The 18,591-nt window shown below is 40.0% G+C and overlaps 1 protein-coding gene across 1 annotated transcript in view; it reads left to right on the top strand.

Moving 5' to 3' along the window:
* The window catches only part of stum (mechanosensory transduction mediator stumble), a 393,699-nt gene that overhangs the window by 260,539 nt on the left and 114,569 nt on the right, over nt 1-18,591 (top strand). Inside the window, exon 3 of the mRNA XM_083112065.1 lies at nt 297-420. Within this exon, the coding sequence (XP_082968191.1) occupies nt 297-420 (124 nt within the window). The remainder of the gene's footprint in view (nt 1-296; nt 421-18,591) is intronic.

Genomic DNA, 18,591 nt, shown 5'->3' with positions numbered 1-18,591 from the left:
AGGAATTCCTCGTTCGGGTGATCAGGCTTATCTTTGAGATTCTGGTAGAAATCTCCGTGCGCCAACATGGACCAAAGAACATCCCAGGATGCTTTGCTCTGAACGTGACGTCCGTGCGGGAGCAGGTAGGAAGAGGAGGGGTTGGATTCATACCTCGTGCCATACGTTGAATGAATTTTAGAAAGCCACGGGGAGATTTTCCCGCTCCTAAAAAATTCAGCGTGGCAGAACCAGTATATCACTCACCCGAAGACTTTAAAAAAAAAAAAAAAAATACCTTTCCTTCTCTCTTGCAGGATCTGCCGAAACTCGATGCGACGCTGGTGGAGCATAATTCCTTGATACGCGCTGCCATTCCCGTTCTCCCGATTCCTCTGGCTTGGTTTTGCCTCTTCCTCAACATATTCTTCCCCGGAGCAGGTAAGCCACGATTGGAATTTCTACTTTTTCTCTTTCAGGTTATTTTACATCGCTATCTGCGTCCGTTACAGCGGTTGTTTCGTCGGTAGAGCTTCTGGAGACCCGGGTTCGATTCTAGTGGTAGATGATTTCAGAGAAAGCATTCCTAGCAGGGCTAGGGGGCTAAAGATGGCCGGAGCATAGTGATGATCACATCACCTCCGCAATTTGTCCCCGCATGTGCATGTTACAATTTGTAGGGGCAGTATTGCCTATTCCTACTTCCCTTGTTTAATCGTGAATATGAAAAATATTGACTATCAGGATTCGAACCCACCATTCTCATCCTCGTAACGTGCTGCACTTGCAAGTTAGCCACCTTTGGCCTCTTTAGTGGATAACAACAATGAAGATGAGCAGAACACCACACAGGTAAACGTTGAACAAGATGTGGTGTGGAACTCCTGAGACTGCTGTCTGTGTCGATTTAACCCTAATTGTATTACAATGGACTGATCTGATATGTCCAATCATCTGCTATCTGTATAATGTGTACGATTATAGTTTTATGAGTTTCCTTCTTATAGTATATGAAAATAGGTATACATAACTGCCACAAATTCCCTTACAGTTTATTACTTTTTATCAATATTATAGTAGTATTTTTTTAAAAAAAAAGTACTCGTCTTGGAACGTAGTTCGTGTTCCTGTTATATTATCCGTCAAGTAGACAAGTCATCTTGGTGAATGTAATGTTACGACGTGTCAGTGACAGTACCTTGTCTAATATTTCGATATTAGTACGTGCGTGAACCCAGCTTTAATCGAAATATTTTTGGTACGATATGATAATAACAATTTCATTTCTCCCTTCAGAAACAATAAAATTGACAATTTTCTAGAAAAAAAGGGGGAGCAACTTCCAATTCGGAAATATGCATCGACGTTCTATTTTCTCAACGACCTCCTCTCTATCTCATCCGCAGAGATACGAAAGAGGCTCTCCTGCCGTTCAGGAGTGAGGCTGTATCTCAAGTTTATTGAGGGGAAACACAGCACGATTCATATCGGCTGAGAGCCTTCCGCTGTTCCAAGTGTCCAAAATGACAATGGGTGATTGATTGAGAACCGACAAAATATTGTTAGAGGGGCCGAGTTGGGAATTCAAAGAAACTTGGACCGGGATGGGTTTTGGCAAGTGACGTGCGTTCCTTCCGGAGGGCTACATAATCAGGTGTTGACTCAGATAGGTGACGCGCCAATCTGCCTTGTCAATAGACCGTGTCTATTCCTCTTCTTTGCCTCTTCCAAACTTCTTTTTCGCTCTTGGACAACGGAAATATCTGTCCAAGCTCTTTTCTGCGACAAAGATTTACAGCCTCCTCTCTTTTTCCCGATCTTCTTTCTTTCTTTTTTTATGAGGAACCTCTAACTCCGCCATCGCTCACCTCGTGGCGCCACCGTTTGTTGACCACCACGCCATCACCTCATTCTCATTAGGCCAGCTACAGGGCCCCCTTCCCCCCTTTAACTAATGGCCCCGATCTTTCTTCAGGTGCCAAAACATCTTGTACAGCACTAACCCCTGTCCACCTCTTCTCGTTGATTTACGGGGACGTTGCTTAAATTAGTCGTCCCCTGTTACGGTCATCCGCTAACAGGGGCGAGGAATGGTAAGGTAGCGATGGATAAATGCGAACTCAAAAGTTTCTTAGGTTTTCCGTACTTTCTTCACAAGAAAACAAAGCGCCAATATAAATATTCTTATCCAATGTTCAACTTGAACAAAATGTATGTGAACATAATATATTTCTCCACAGTTCGATATTTTTAACAATTCAAGTTGTACCATTGCACTGACAATAGGAACAAGGTGCACTATTTAAGGTATATTTTTAAGCAATGACAGGCCATTTTGTACAAAGTCATTGTTCTGAAATGTCTATTAACTTTGTATTAGGATTTGACATGTAATTAGTACAATTATCACTTTCTCACGTAACATTGTTATAATACTGAACATCGTTTACGTATAACAACACGGTGGGGGTACACAGTGGTTCGAATCCTACTTTAAACTGTAGGTCCAGTCCCGATTAGCCTGTATGTACATGAAATGGACTTAAAAACTCAAAATCAAAAACTAAAATGTATAATAAGAAATAAATGTGATAATACTTTCTCAGAGGGGAGAGTACTTCCATTTTCCAGTTGGGAATGAATTTTGAAATGCAAAACGTTACGAAGCATATCCAGAAAATGGGGAATGGAATTCCCTGGCACCCTTTTCAATACAAGCATTATTCTTTCCGAACTTACTCTAACCTAAACAGGTGAAAATCCTACATTTTGGCTTGGATAAATTTATTACCAAACGTAGCCTACTTCATCTCACTTTATTTTTTTAGCTATGCCGGCCTTAAATGAACTATTTAATCTTGAATGTAGTCCAGCCATGTCTAACCTAACATGGCTAGTTAGAACAGTAGACTGAGAAGCCTAATTCACATTACGTTGTAAACTGTTTCATTAAAAAAGTTTAGGTAATCAATTTTATATATGGGATAAATGTAAAGAAGGATGTTTGGGGTCTACTTTTGTGTAGTGTGACTGTACCTGTAGTTCAAAGTGGGATTCGATTTAATGAAATGTCCCCCTGCGATGAACGGATTTACAGGTTCTGTAATTTACAAGGCAATGATAACACACCATGGGAGTATCCAAGAGAAATATAATCAGCGATTTATTCACCAATCCTCAACAACCTCCCAAAATGTCCACAACAGCCCATAAATGTTTCCACAAATGCCCAATTTATGGTCACTTTGGATCTACAGTTACTAAATATGAATTCACACCCCACTGTTGGACAATATTCGAAAAACCACTGCATTTAACTGTTAATTTCGTACTTTTGTGGGGTGTAAAGGGGGGCTTCTTTCCGAAGACACCTAAATGTCAACATCCCTTCCACGTACTACACTCTGGACTGCATTTGCAGATTGGAAGTCTCTGGTGTCTGGAGTCACAGCCAGTATACTCACCTGTGAGGGCTCGCGTTGTGTCGTCCTTATATATTTATGCCATTTCCTCCATCTCATCTTATCAGCAGTGGCGGCGATTAGGAGGAGCGAGGGGGGCAGTTGCCCTCCTTTTCGCCACTTTTGCCCCCCGCACTATTCTAAACCTTATCTACAAAAGGAAATATACTGTCTTTGCCCCCCGATTTTGGAACCCAATCGCCACCACTGCTTATCAGCATTCATTCTCATCTTCGCGATTAGCCAAAAGTGGCAGAAAAGTACAATAAAAGTAAGATAAACTAAATCAATTGTGCTTTTGTAAACTTTTCGTTTCAGGTACTTAGAACTAGAACAAGTTAAAGCTGCTGATATTTGACATGGCGTGCTTGATGTTCAGTGTTAAAATTCAGATTTTATTTTGTGTATTGCAATGAAGGTTGCAGGGAGAAGAATTAGCCACGCTTAGGTGGACGAGCTTCTTGAGTCACCAGAAGGTTGTGGGTTTGGGTTGTTGGAAACGAGCGTTGCCTTGTAAGTGTATCTTCATCAATTTCATTTCATCTTTATCGTTGCGATTAGCTTCTTAAGGAGGCAGAAAAGAGACGTAAAACAAGAAAAATAAATCCTGCAGTAGCTTTAAGGGTACTTTAAGAGAGGAAAAACCAATGCTGGCCTCTTGCAATGCTTTCCACACTTATCCCAGCAAGGAACCCGCCAGAAGCGAAACATAGTCTCTTGTAGCTGCGCAAAATCAACAAGCAACGCACGTTTTATGACTCCGTAATGGCTGTTCTTTACTCAACCAACGGGGCCATCCCAAGAACTTGTATTCGCTCATGAATGAGGTCCTCGCGCTTTTGTGCATCACATCGCGCACACACGCGAAATCGCGCGGTCAATCAAACTTCGGTACTTAAACGTCGCCTCCGACGGCAGTTAAAGTCGCTGACTAACGCCCGAAAGATGGGCACGGGCCAACACACATGGGTGTTTTGCGTTCCTCCCGTTACGCTATATGACGGCACGCAGAGAAGAACAAAGGGGTTCCCGAGACGCTGCGGTTTCAAAGCTACACCTTTCGGAATCCGTGAGTCATAGAATTTTTACTCGAAGAACAAGTCGCGTTTGGAGTTCTCTTCTAAACAACCGTACAGCAGACGCATAATCACATGAAACAGAAAAACTAACCTTGGATCCGCGAAACTGGCAGGCGGGTTCAAAGCGTTCGGCTCAAGATAGCAGAAAAGGGGGAATTCTTGCCAAGAGGCCAGACTGCGAAAAAAATCCCTGTCTGGGAAGGCTTTAAAGGTAAACTGAGTCACAATTCTGGTAAGAAAATGAAATCGGAAAGGGAAAAAGAAAAGGGAGCCTATGGAAGTGTTTGGAAAATAACATGAATTGGCCTGCATTTACTGAAATTTCAAGAGTCGGAAACTTGACTTAGAGATTACAAAATATAGCACAGACTACTAAAGAAAGGAAGGAATTATGCTCCATAAAGTCATTTTATGTTTTTGCACTTATTTTACATTTCTTCTTGACTCATATGCTTAATAAAGAACAGCAAAATGGTTAAATTCTTCTTGAATATATTAGATCTGAACAACAAGTGACATCTATGCGTTTCCTTTGAATTTGAGCCAATGAAGGCACGAGCGGCTAGGGACAGCATTAGCACCTTAGGAAATACATGCTAACAACACCAAACCTGGCCTGCCTAACCTATTAATGTAGGCATATAATAGCATAAATAAGCATGTAAATATGTTTGGCAAGTTATATTTTGTTTATTTAAGCTATTATATGCATACGTGGGTAGGTTAGGCAAGTCAGATTTGGTGTTGCTAGCATGTATTTCCCAAGGTGCTAATGCTGTCCCCAGTGTGCGAATTAAAAGGGGGCGGGCATCCCCCCACAAAAATGGTTATCGCCGGCAGAAGAATTCGTTTTTAATCCCTACCAGGAATGTTTTACTGAATTGAAAGCATACAGTATATAATTTTTTAACTGAGGAACAAACGCCACGTAAAAATCATTCGGAAATAGTTACTTAACCTTTAAAACAATTGTATCTACTTCTCGTCTGAAGTTCTATTTCTAAATAGCCCATTTTTACTTTGTCGTATTGTCGTCGGGTGCAGAGGTTTTAGAAAAAGCTCCCAGACTACCGCAGTTGCTCTACCCATTGTTAATAAACTATGAAAACCTGAAGCAATGTCAAGTAGGGTTGATTTCGTCAGCTTTATTTATTATATGGTGGTTGATCACATTTCTCACCTCATACGTCTTAGAGATGAATGGGCAAAAGATATTGGTCTAGTTCTTCCAGTATTACTAGTTGAATAGCTGTTTTTGTGTGAGAGTTCGGGTTTTGATTGAATTATTGAATTGCTTTATTTTACTTCACTTCTTATGCAACTTTTGGCTAATTTGCGAAGATGATATGATGAAATTGATGAATGGACACTCCATGCCCAGGCCAGGATTCGAACCCAGGACCCCTGGCGTCGTAGCGCGAGGTGTTAACCACTATGGCACGGCGGCCGGCTTGAGTTCGGGTTTTCTTAGAATGTAAATTAACTAAGTTTTTCTAAGTTAAATGTTATCATAACATTTAATGTCCTATGTTAGAACCACAGTTCGACAACTGCAAGGCAATCGTTTAGTTCACCAACTAGTAACATACAAATTTTCATACCAAAAAAACTGCCCTCCCTCCGCAATGAAATCACAAATACGCCTTCGAGTGGGCATCACCCCCAAAGCAAAAAGCTTAATTCGCACACTGGCTGTCCCTAGCTGCTCGTATTGAAGAGGGATTTGATTTTGTACTTTATACACTAAACACACCTACGCATACATTTCTAAACTAGTTCCCAACCGGGGGATAGAAAGTGTTCTCCCCTCTGATAATATCTGACTACCGTAGTCTTTTTTAAACTTTTCATTTATAATTTTCTTCATTAGAGTTTAATTTTAAAGTTGCTATAATATTGTGGTGTGCCATGTAAAAATTTCCATCAAAGGAATAGAGATCCTGTAACTGTAAGTTATACAAAAATGTATTTGTTTAATAAAAAGTGTCTGGAGTTTTCAATAAATACATTTTAAACAGTACACCTTATTTCTGTATTTTTTATGTAATGACGCAGTTTTTGAATTTACTTCTATTACTTAGATCGTAAAAGTTTAAAAAATTCTTATCTCAAATATGGAATAATAAATTTTGAAAGTTCCTATTTCTACACTTTATTCAAAATATATACGTACACACGCGCACACGCATACATTTTCAAAGGTAAGCATGTCCAAAACAACATTTACACTACTTGTTCATTCCGTTGTCAGTCTTTGTGTTAAGATTACCGTAACAACAAACAATGGCTGTATAAAGTTGCAACAATATGTCTTAAGGGCTTATTACGGGTTACAGACACACACACTCACACAGAGGGGGGGGGGGGTAGAAGAGACTCGTGGCAGTGTGTACATTCCACTGCAGCAACACCTCAAAGACAAATATTTGTTCCTTGTGCCTTACCAAGTCTCCATATCTCCTGCTTTCAAGCTGCTCAGTAAATATTTAGCATGTGCAATGTGCTCTAAACAAAGAGGTTGCGATGCTCTGCTTTTTTAAGCCACAACTTTTCTATCCCTTTCTTGCATAGTCTTATATTTTTATTCGTTTTAGTAGTCTGGTACAATGCAGTCAGCACGAACACGGTGCGGTGAAGGATGAAGTAAATTGTGCGATGGATCATTATACAAAGAAGACATGGTAATCTGCTTCATATCGCTTCACCTTCCCGTCAAGTAAAGTCAACATCTCCAGCGAGGTTAATTATAACATTTTAGGATTATGATTTTGCAAAGGCCTTTGAATAGTTACGACTTTAACGCAGTGATGCGTTTGAAAGTAAAGAGCTCTCCCCTGTGTATTTGCCACTGAGGCTTATAGGTATGTGGTAATAAGCCTTCATGTATTAGCAATGTCGCCCTCAGATAGAAATGTTGTTAGAGCCAGACACTGATCACCTTTATCCTCCAGTGTAGCTATCAGATATTCATTAGACCCGAGACTGATTGGTCCCCAAAGACCAGAACTCAACACGCCAACGAGATCGTGCTGGTACTTGTGACGTAACTAAAAACTTAAGATCGTTGTTTATATGATCAAGCACGGGAACTTTGTGCGTGTAACTACCAATAATCAACATAAATATAGTTTGCATATTAACGATATCCATTCCAAGCTCAAGAAGACCCATTCCCTCGACAATGATTTCTTTCAAGCTCGACTACCACGTTCCAAATTAAACGTAGTGAAGATTTCACGAAAATCCTTGCGCCTTAGCATCCAGAGAAGACACATGGTTGGAAACACAGCTGCAAAATTTAGCTCTTCCCCATGTTACAAATCGTCACTAGAACTGACCTAATATACATTTAGTCACTTAATAAGAACTAGAACAGCCTAATTTTTAGTTTCAATGAATCAAAATTGACAGACAAGAAAGTGATAAGGGAAAATGTTTAAGAAGGCTCATCCCAACAACCCCTTAAATTCTAACGGATCCTAATCTAATGAATAACAGCAATTTGGTTATACTGTGAAGAGGTTCCCTGCTCAAGATAGACTCGTGAGCGATATCTCCAGGTGAGATGCGCCATCAAGATTCAATTTCCTTCCCTTTCAAAATAGAAGCGCGGCTTTTGCTATCGGTTGAACAAATCGAGGCGCCCGCCCAGAAAATGAACCACCGACGAGCGAAGCGATTGCTTCCTTTAGGAGGATTTGCGATGGGGAGGGAGAGCGCAGAGAGGGAGGGGGTGATCAATCTCTAAGGTTTGCGCGCCCCCAGGGTAACAAGGTTATCGGAGGATCAAGCAATGGGGATATTTATTGGCGAGAAGTGAGAATCTTTGCATGAATAATGACGTTGCTCTCAGATATAGAATCTCCGGTGAAATTGTAGTAACAAAAAAAAAACAGTTTCATTCTAGAATTCTAGATTAGGAATTACTTTTTTGCTTGTAAAATTTTTGAAGAAATATAGAAAATATCTTGCTCCTTTTAATGCTCCAAAAATACTTTGCAGTCCAAGAAATATTCGGTATCTCTGAAATGTATGTCGGTTAATTGAACAAAAAATCTATAAATTATATTTAAAATTTAGTTATTCTTGCTGACGTGCACATGAAGTAACGTTTGGGTAATTTTGGGCAATACTCTTCAAAATTAAGCTTATTAAAAACAGGACATATCTAAATATGTAAACTTAAGAATTTTTTATCGTGGTCGCGTCATCTGTCTTTCTTTTATATTACTAGTTTATAATAATTTAATAATTAATTTTATAAACACGCGCATTGCATATTACTAGAAACTAAATAAACAAGTAATAGAAGCTTCACAGTGAAACGAACGTAACATATTAAAAAGCTGTCTACAATAAGAATTTCCTGATATTGAAAGATATAGGCTACATGAAATTAACACACATGCACAAATGTAAATAAGTGTGTGAGTGTATGTTTTTGATTTGATTTGATTTAGTTTATTTTACTTCGCGTTTTGTGCCTCTTGGCTAATTTGCGAAGATGGGGATGAGTGATGAAATGATGAAATTGATGAATGGACATTCACAAACAACCAAGCCCGACCGGGATTCGAACCCGGGACCCTTGGCGTCGCAGCGCGATGTGCTAACCACTCGGCCACAGGGTCGGGCGTGTTGAGTGTATGTGTGTGTGTGTGTGTGGAGAGAGAGAGAGAGAGAGAGAGAGAGAGAGAGAGATATCCCTCTTGTGCGAATGGTTAACTGGCTTTTTAGTCTCCGGAGGGAGCTGCAAAATATTCAGTCCTGACACGGCATTTTTTTAAAAAAATTCTCTGTAGACAAATTAATGGTTTCAGGTCAGAAATTACAGAATTATAAAACAAAAAAGATACGTGATAGTGAATAATACTTTAATCTAAGTCCATATAGATTTACTAAACCAATAACACAACTAATCAAAGGCTTTTTTCAATTTCAGTTTTTAATATTTCGGTGGTGATTATTTCCACGAGTACGTCATTAAATAATATAATGTGGCATAATTTCTTTCCTGGAATCAGTAAGAGGCGAGGAAGAGTCAAATAACAATGCTATCCGGACTCCGTGCCGTAATGGTCAGCTTAAGGTTGCAGGTTCGAACCCAGGTTATGGAATTGATATATCATTGCATATTTGTCCCCATTGGCTCATCATCATTCATCGCTGCGATTAATGCATGATGTAGTAAAGCGACGTAAAATAACCAAAAGAGAAATAAGACTAATATAATGTTATAAATGAGTAACTCGAAACCATTTATTGATTGATTTGGTTTATTTTACTTCGCTTTTCTGTCCCCTTTGGATAATCGCGAAGATGAGAATGATGAAATTGATGAAGCGACACTCACAAAGAACACCCATGCACATGTCGGGATTCGAACCCGGGATCCCTGGCGTCGTAGCTCGCTGTGTTAACCACTCCTCCACGGAGGTCGGTTAAATCGAAACCAGTTATTTCAAGTAACTTTCCATACACATTACACAGGGGCCGAAGTTTGAATTGAGAAATGCAGGTAAAAGCAAATGGCGATAATTTTGATGTCATGGGTTGGCCCACAATAGACACATCAGTATCCAACACAACTCCAATTGTCTATGAAACACAATAGTATATGCGACAATTCTCGGCGTTCCCAGCAGGGAAAGCTCCATCGAGCATCGAATTGAGGTCTGCCAGGATTGCAGGTTAAATGAGAGCATCTCCCAGCATGGGTCACGCAGCAACATTGAGGTCCCCACCAAAAGCCTTGTGGCGAGGACATTCCGCGTTCCCGAATGCATCAACAACGGACGCATGTTTGCCATTACAGGGACCCGTCAGGGGTCAGGATGCAACGCGTAATAAATGGGCTGTATCAATCTCTATACCCTCGGCTGTGTGTTTATTGTAACCCTCCTCGCGGGGTGGCTGGGTATTAATCAGAGAAACCCCACACTGACGTCATTGGCTTCGTGACCGCAATCAACAAAATAATGCGTTACGAGCGAGAAAGGCTGATAGAGAGAGCTGTTGGCAGGGTAACCTGTTGGTTCGGTGTTATAAATATAGAACAGCGAATTAATAAAGCAAGGGGAAGGTGATGTAACGTCCCTACAAAGGTCCTAGGAGAGCCACTATATTCATCAGTAACTGTTAATTAAGAATTTGAAACAGTCTCGAATAAAGGTGGAAGCTGTGACTTTTTGTTTTGAAGTTTTTTAAAGTCAACTTCACGCACAGAAAGGCTAATCGGAGTTGGACCTACAGTGTGATCGAAACACCGTGTGGCGCATTGATTACAATGCGACACCGTTATCACTACACCATCTAGGAAGGCACTCAAGTGTCATATCTTCCACTTAGTACAACCACAGGCGCATTATTGCAGGCTAACAGGGATCTGGCGGCTGGCCCTAGATGCAACATAATCATTTGTGCTGATTGTGTTCTGTGCTCTGCCCAGTGGCGGACATTCCAATCACCCAGGGACAAGAACTACATTGGACAAGAACTATCACATGCTATTAATAACGAAAGTATTACTGGTGGTATTGCCAGTCGTGTACAATAGAAATGCTTTAGTCAAATCTTCATTACAGTGACAAGAAGTAACTGTGGCCAATTTCTCACTATAATTTTATAGTTGAAGTCCTGTTATAATTTTCAGAATGTAGATCCGATACAGCTGAAGTTTTAAATTTTGTAGCTAGCTACAATATCGATCCTACAAATAGCTCCCGTTTTAGACTACTGAAAGTAACTATTAATAACGATTAAGTAGTCACGTTATTGATGTACTGCTAAAGAGGTTCAGTATGAACAAGTATCTTTTTCGTATATAACAATCGTTGCTTTGGTTCACAGTTTTGTACACATTTTTCATCTACTTCGTTATCTATAATCCTCTCAAACGTGAAATAAACAGCAGCTTTAACAATTAGGTCATTGAAGATATTTTTGCTTATGTAATACACATAAAAGAACAGCAAATAATTATTTTATTTACTTACATGAATTGATATCTGTAGTGCTGCCTCCTAGAGGAAGAAGAATAAAACTACTACTGCTATGCAATAGTGTATGCAAACAAGATGGATTATTGGAATGTAGTTTCGTTAAAACGTAAAGTTTTACGTTGTTTGTGAGTTTCTCGTTTGCATCGCGCTATTATATCAATATAAAACAATCTGTTAAGGTTTGAAATAAAGGGAGGAAAGCGTACGGCAATTATGTAGTTACCTCAGAGTTCACTTTATTTGAAAACACCTATGAATAAAATCTTAAATCCAGTTAGCGGGCCTATAATGAACGTACTCAGTATCTTGTTGCGCAGAATAGGTGCGCTGTGTACTTCTGCGCATGCGCCGTAACAGGAATAGCGTTCTGCGCACCTGATTTTCAGTGCAAGGTCTGTACATAAAATTCGTTTCGAATATGCGCGTTAAATATGAGTAAGGATGTTCCGAAAACTATCCAGCTCTGTTTCTCTTTGTTCTGATTCGTAATTCCTCATATTCAAGAAAAAATACCTTATGGAATTTTCATATCAAGCTCAGGTATTTGTCTTTCCTTGAGTTATCTTTTACGAACAAGGAGCTAATAAAATGAAATATGCGATCGGCAGATGACGCTCGGGGCATTGAGTTGAAAGTGTGTGAGCGCGCGCACGTGTGCAGATAAAAGAGAGAGAGAGAGAGAGAGAGGGGGAGGGAATGAGAGAGAAGAAGAAGGATGGAGAGAGTTATATTCACACAACGTGCCCCGCTGAGATATATTAGATATGGAATGTTCGCGAAATTTAATTTTCCGTGCTTCCAAGGGAAAATTTCAAAGTGAAGGGATAAAAAAGATATGAGGGGGGGGGAGAAAGTAGCGTTACCCGAAGGCCTGGCTTGGTTCTTGCGTTTTAAGTCATAAAAAAAGCCATTCTGCGAAGAAAAGGGCAAAGCTACGCATCGATTTTTCATGAAATAAGCAAGTTTGTTGGGGAAACAATCTACCGCGGAGGAAACAGTTGTTGAGAAAAGTCATTTATTAGGTTATTCGTCAGCCGAAAATCAGTAAAAACAATATTTTCGAAAGCTTTCGTTTTCCTTCGTCCATATTGGCCAGTAAGTGAGATTCTACGATGAACTAGTTACCAAAAAAAACAACATAAAAATTAAGTTATTCCCAATGTATAATATTGTTTCTTTTCAGTTTTATGTAATTGCAACAGTGAGGATGAATTGTTAAAATCGATGGAAGAAAGATGTATCCATACTTTATCTACGTTTCGAACCCATCAAGAATGACTTAACATTTCGTCAGAACAGTACCATAGAGGCTTGGCTCCACTCATTCTCAATGTGAACACAAAATGGAGGCTGGTAGGCCATCTGAGGTCAGAAGCATGATGGAATTGATTTGGAGGAACGATTACATTTGCAGGTCTAGGATGGAGTAGGTGAAACGCGACATAAATTATGTAATTTACAAACGCCACTGAGAAAGTTGGACAAAATAAAAAATAGCACTACAACCCAACTTCAATAAATAAGAAGAAATGCACATGTAAGAGAAGAGATACGAAAGAGAAAAGTTATCGCAAAGAGAAAATGCAATAGAAGAGAAGAGGATAAAGGCAAGGCAACATTAAGGAAAAGAAAACAACAGTAAAGCAGAGAAGAGATTAGAAGAGAAGACAACAGTAAAGTAGACAAGAGAAATGAAAGAAACGAAGGGTGGAAAGTTAACAGAACGGAAGAGAATATAAGAGAACATTAAGAGATTGAAAGAGAATACAACAGTAAAGAAGAGAAGACAACATTAAAAGATAGAAGAGAAGATATTAGAAGGCAACAGTAAGAAGAGAAGAGATTACAGGAGAACACAACAGTAAATAAGTGAAAATACTAGAAGACAACAGTGAGTAAAGAAGACAAAGTAAAGAAGAGAATAGAAGTGATTAGAAGAGAAGACAAGGAGAAGTTCCTCGTTATATAGAATTAACTTTGAAGAGATAAACTCTTCTAATATAACTCAGAACGACAGAACTCATATTTAGTAACACTAACACTCGTACGAGAAGCTACAAATATACCATCCTGATGAAACATCCATATCCTCCATGGTTACAATAACAATCCCGGTCGTCATGGTAACCACCTCGGTTAGGAATATCATATTCATCTGTATATATCATATTCATATTCCTATGAAGAAGAAAAAAGATTGATTAAATAATGTCAACTTTTCCTGAGAAGAGGGAAACCCGCCTCGGTGTGGAGCTTGAAAAGCAGGGAACAATTTAATACACTATATTTCACTACTCTAGATTTTTTAGAAGGCCTTGATATGGAATGGGTCGCCTTGCACTGCTCTCATATTCGCTTGAGGGTGCGACGGAGCAGATCCACCGCAACGGAAATTGTGGCCATAAATTGGTTCTTGCACTTAAAGTGGTCGCTATCAGCAATGCATTCTCAGAACCCAATCCATCGTCATCTAAGCCAATGACAGAGTAAGTTTCAAGAACTCAAGGCTCCAAATGTATGTTAGCCTGGAAATTTCAGAGCGGAAATTAAAGTGTGGACATTAGTGGTCCACAGGCTGTTCAAGGTTCTGTCATGATCTTACACTACCACAAAACCAAGTTTGGAACTTTCACCCTCAGCTGTTGGAATTTGTAGGTAACGTTACCTGCAACAATATGAACCCTGTTATATAAATCTCGTTATCTAGTTACTAAAAGGCAAACGTATTGTTGTGACATGTTTCTTTATCGGAAAGAAATGAAGGTTGTACTGCCTCTGTCCACAAAATTCTGAACTACTAGTGTTGCCAACCAAGATTATATGTCACTTTATTACTTCGCCAATAAAAGTAATATCCCTAAATACATTAAGTGCTGCATATGATTCTTATCAGTTGATATTCACAGAATAGCTAAGTGTCAGTCCCAAAAGTTCAAATCATGAACCAATTGATTTGGCACAATAATAACAGTGAAGAAATAGTCAAGGTCCGTATTCTTTCCACGATATAACTCACTCTTTAAACATCGTTAGCCTTTACGGTGTACCTAACATAGTGCATTGGCAATAAGTTTGTTCTAATGAAGAATCAGTAACACTAATACTCAGACAACATAAATTATTCTGAAAGATTTAGGATTATGTACAATCGGCGCCAAATATAAAGGTTGATCCGATTTGATTTCTGTTGTGTACCACCGCTCTTCTGACACTTTTGGATAATCGCGCTGATGAGGTTAAGTGATGATATGATTAAATTGATAAAGAGACACAAAGAACACTCGTGCTCAGGCCGGGATTCGAACCCGGGACCCCTGGCGTCGTAGCTATTGTGATAACCACTCTGCCACGGAGGTAGGCGGTAGAAACATTCTTCATCACTATTTTTCTTCATTCCATTTCTACTCTCATGTGTTTTCAAAGAATAGAATTTTCATTACGTCGAAGCAATTGTTGTCTTCTCCTTCTTAGCGACATTGTTTCGTTCTCGAACCTAACATTACGAAAAACAGAGTAATGAACATGATGATAGACAATTTTCCTACTCTTATCTTTGCTGTCGATTGTATGCACGGACCTCCGTGACTGATTGGTCGGCTTAAGTCGCTACAAAAGCAGAGGTCTCGGGTTCGAACCCTCATCCAACTCAGAAAGAAAGGAAGAAAGATTATAACTATATGAAATTCCGTCCAGGACGATTTCGAAATACCGCAGATGTCGCAATACGGCATAAGTGACAGCAGGTGGCTTTAGAAACGCCGCCTTAAACCAAAAATACTACACTTCCTTTATATTTCTTCATGAGCGAAGCCCAATGTTCAATTCGGATACCATCTGACGAGGACAAAAGAGGCGGAAAACACAAGAGGATGAACAGAAAATTTCCAGCAGAAGGAGGAGATAAAAGAACGAGATAAAGAAAGAAACGTTAGGAGTTCTCAGCTGTTTCAATTACAGTAACGCGCTTATCCCTGGAAATCGTCAGCCTGGAGAAAGCTGGAGAGGTCGACCTCCCCCCCCCCCCCTAAAAGAGGGATGCTGCGCAAGAGGAACAACACTTGGGGAGATAACCCGACTGCACATCCCTGGAGAAATCTATTTCTCTTCGCCTCCTTCCTCCCGTTCTGGTTCCACAAATTTTCCAGGTCCCCCCACAAACCTTCAAAACGGAGATAGTGAACTGGAATATCGATCTCTCTCTCGTTCCCTCCTCCTGGAAAACCTATGGCGGTTTTGTAGCTGTTGCCGCCCTGGCGGATGACAACTTTTTACGCGGGGGGAAGTTAACGTTTGCGAAAACATCTCCTAACCTGTCAAAGCTTCTCTGTCGAGTCGAGACTTGTCGACGCTTGCTGACGAAAGCAAACAGTTTGCAGGAGTTTTCCCTTTTCGGAAAATACAGGGAAATAACATTAAGCGTTTGCTCAGAAGTTTCCAGTTTCTATGTTTTCTGTAAACAACTTTTATCTCTTTCTCCGGCAGAACTCTGTGTTTTTTCGGACGTTCCGCATGCTAATATATGGAGGCTGGAGTCTTTTTTGTTACACGCAACTCGAGTTCGACGGCATCGCTTCTTATGGGAGGGCGCATGTCCAGAGCAACGATGCCGCGTCAGCAATGTCAGCCAATCTGTCAGTCCGAATCAACGTAGCAGAGAATAAGTTTTCGTGGAAGTTAACATTTCGTTCTGTTTTCGAAGCTGCACTACACTTTATCAATTCACAAAATCACCTTCACACTTATACAGGCTCAGTGTCCAAAAGCCTTTGTTGCATATAAAATCCATTTGTTCTGAATATATTAGTGACACAGAATATTTAAAAAGTGCGCTTAGTACCAAAACCAAAATAATCCACAATGACAGGTATAATCTCTAATTCAAAACACGTCAATCTTTCATTGCAATTCATCTTTATCCATCAGTATTGTTTAAATCTCTGCTGGCTTCACATGCTAATAGTAAAGCCCAAAAGTTGGAGCTCCTTCCGTTACAATAGTTCTTGGACAATTTTGATCTACATTTGCATCAAGGCATTGTAGTTTGCAGTGGGGGTTCGTGAGGATTATAACCCCCCCTTCTTTTGGCCCCGTATTCCTAAAAAGAAGAACATTAAATGTAGAAAAAGATGGCAAAATGAGGGCTGACTACTAAAAAAATGTATACCTAACCCCCTCTTTTCGAAAATCCTGGGCACGCTACTGGTAGTTTGTGATTATTACCTAATATATCAATGTTCCAATGAATATGTAATGTAAATAATTTACTCCTTGCGTTACATTACATACTTTCTTTCTCAGTTCCGTATTATTAATACGTACAAATATAATATATTACTTTTACGAATGAAATAAGTATTTCCACAGACAAATGTTTGGTTTGGTTTGAGTTGGTGTTTTAAGTCCACTTTATACACAGTGAGGCTAATCGGGACTGGACCTACAGTTTAAAGTGGGATCCGAACCACTTGTGCCTCCACCGGGTATTGAACCCGGGACCCCTTGATTACAAGGCGGCGACGCTACCACTGCGCCATCGAGGAGGCCCCCACAGAAAAATGTATTAGGTTAGGTTAAGTTAACCTAACCTAGTACCTTTGTCTGCGGTATTTCTTTCACTGCAAAAGTAAACAAGAAAAAAGTAGTGTTTACAATTGTACAAGAAGTTGTAAAACATTATGATAAACCAGTTCTTGTAAAGCCAAATCAATAATAAAATACTACGTCATATAAAAGTTCTACCGGAAGTTCTCCCATCTTCTGCAGTTAGACAAAAAATAGTAAACAAAGCAACATCATAATGCTCTTCTCCACACTCAATTCAGATATGATTGCGTTTGTAATACACTTATGTATTTGCAGTCCTGCAAACATCCACTCTACAGATCCGATCTAGCCCTGTGCGAGAAAAAATATCTCTTCTCGTCCACTAAGGTAACCCACATCTGCCGCATCAATCTGTAAATGTCCGGAGCATCCAACAAGGTAGTTTGGCAAGGGAGTTGACTAGGCCTATCAAAGCGACTTGTGCTAAATTCTTTTTGAGGCTACAGCACCTGGTGAACTTCCAATCAGACCGTGCTCGTCGAACCGTATACGCAGACGACATAATTAATCCCACATATTTTATTCCAGAGCAGAGAATCGCTTAGTTTGTCCTTGGAATAGCATTGCTCCTACATTCCAATGCAAGATATTGTGACGATTTGAAGCGTTGATCACGTGACTGTGGGAATGTGCAAGATGTGATGCGAAACTTACTTACGTTTTCATGGTGCATTAAACCGACCGCTACCATATCATCCAAAGCCTGGAGAGAATCCAGACTTCTTACACGGACGTCAAACCTTAATAATTGCTCGACGCAGTTGCTGCCTGTGTACTCATGTCAAAATCAAGGAGGCAGTGTGCGAATTCCATGAGGCAAGGCTGTGTATAATATGTTACCGGTGCCACTTGGAGACTTAAGCTCACCGTCACGGATTCCTTAAGCGAACTCAGGCAAGTAGGACCAAGGATTTTATCAGGAAAGATTCTGAATTTCCACAAGTGAATGTGGATTTTCTCTCACATTGCTTGAGAGTGTGGCTGTATTAAGAGAGTGAGGTACGATTTTACATAAGGTGCATCAATTCTGGGGTGACCCTTTGTGAAGACACCCCAATGTAAACCTCACTTATGCGTAATATACCCTGGACTGCATTTTGTAGACTAGCGAGGCTCTGGCGTCTGAACCTGCAGCCAGAATAGCCCTCTGTAGGAATTGTGTCGTCTATATGTGTTTGTTTTGGAGTTTGAGTTGGTGTTTTAAGTCCACTTTATGCACAGTAAGGCTAATCAGGACGGGACCTATGGTTTAAAGTGGGATCCTAACCACTGTGTCCTGAGCCCCCACCGGGTATCGAACCTGGTATATGCGTTTGTGATTTCACTTCATCCATATCATTAAATCACCCATTTTTCCCCATCGCCGCGATACCTAATTCAATCAATCTTCTTGGTTCAGATAAATCACATGCAAAAGCATCTCTATTTTGTGTTTTACTCACCACATCCCTCCCCCCCCCCCCAATT

Source organism: Lepisma saccharinum, chromosome 25 (genome assembly GCF_977018435.1).
Source record: "Lepisma saccharinum chromosome 25, izLepSacc3.1, whole genome shotgun sequence".
Classification (NCBI taxonomy): Eukaryota; Metazoa; Arthropoda; class Insecta; order Zygentoma; family Lepismatidae; genus Lepisma; species Lepisma saccharinum.
This window is presented reverse-complemented; position numbering and strand designations above follow the sequence as displayed.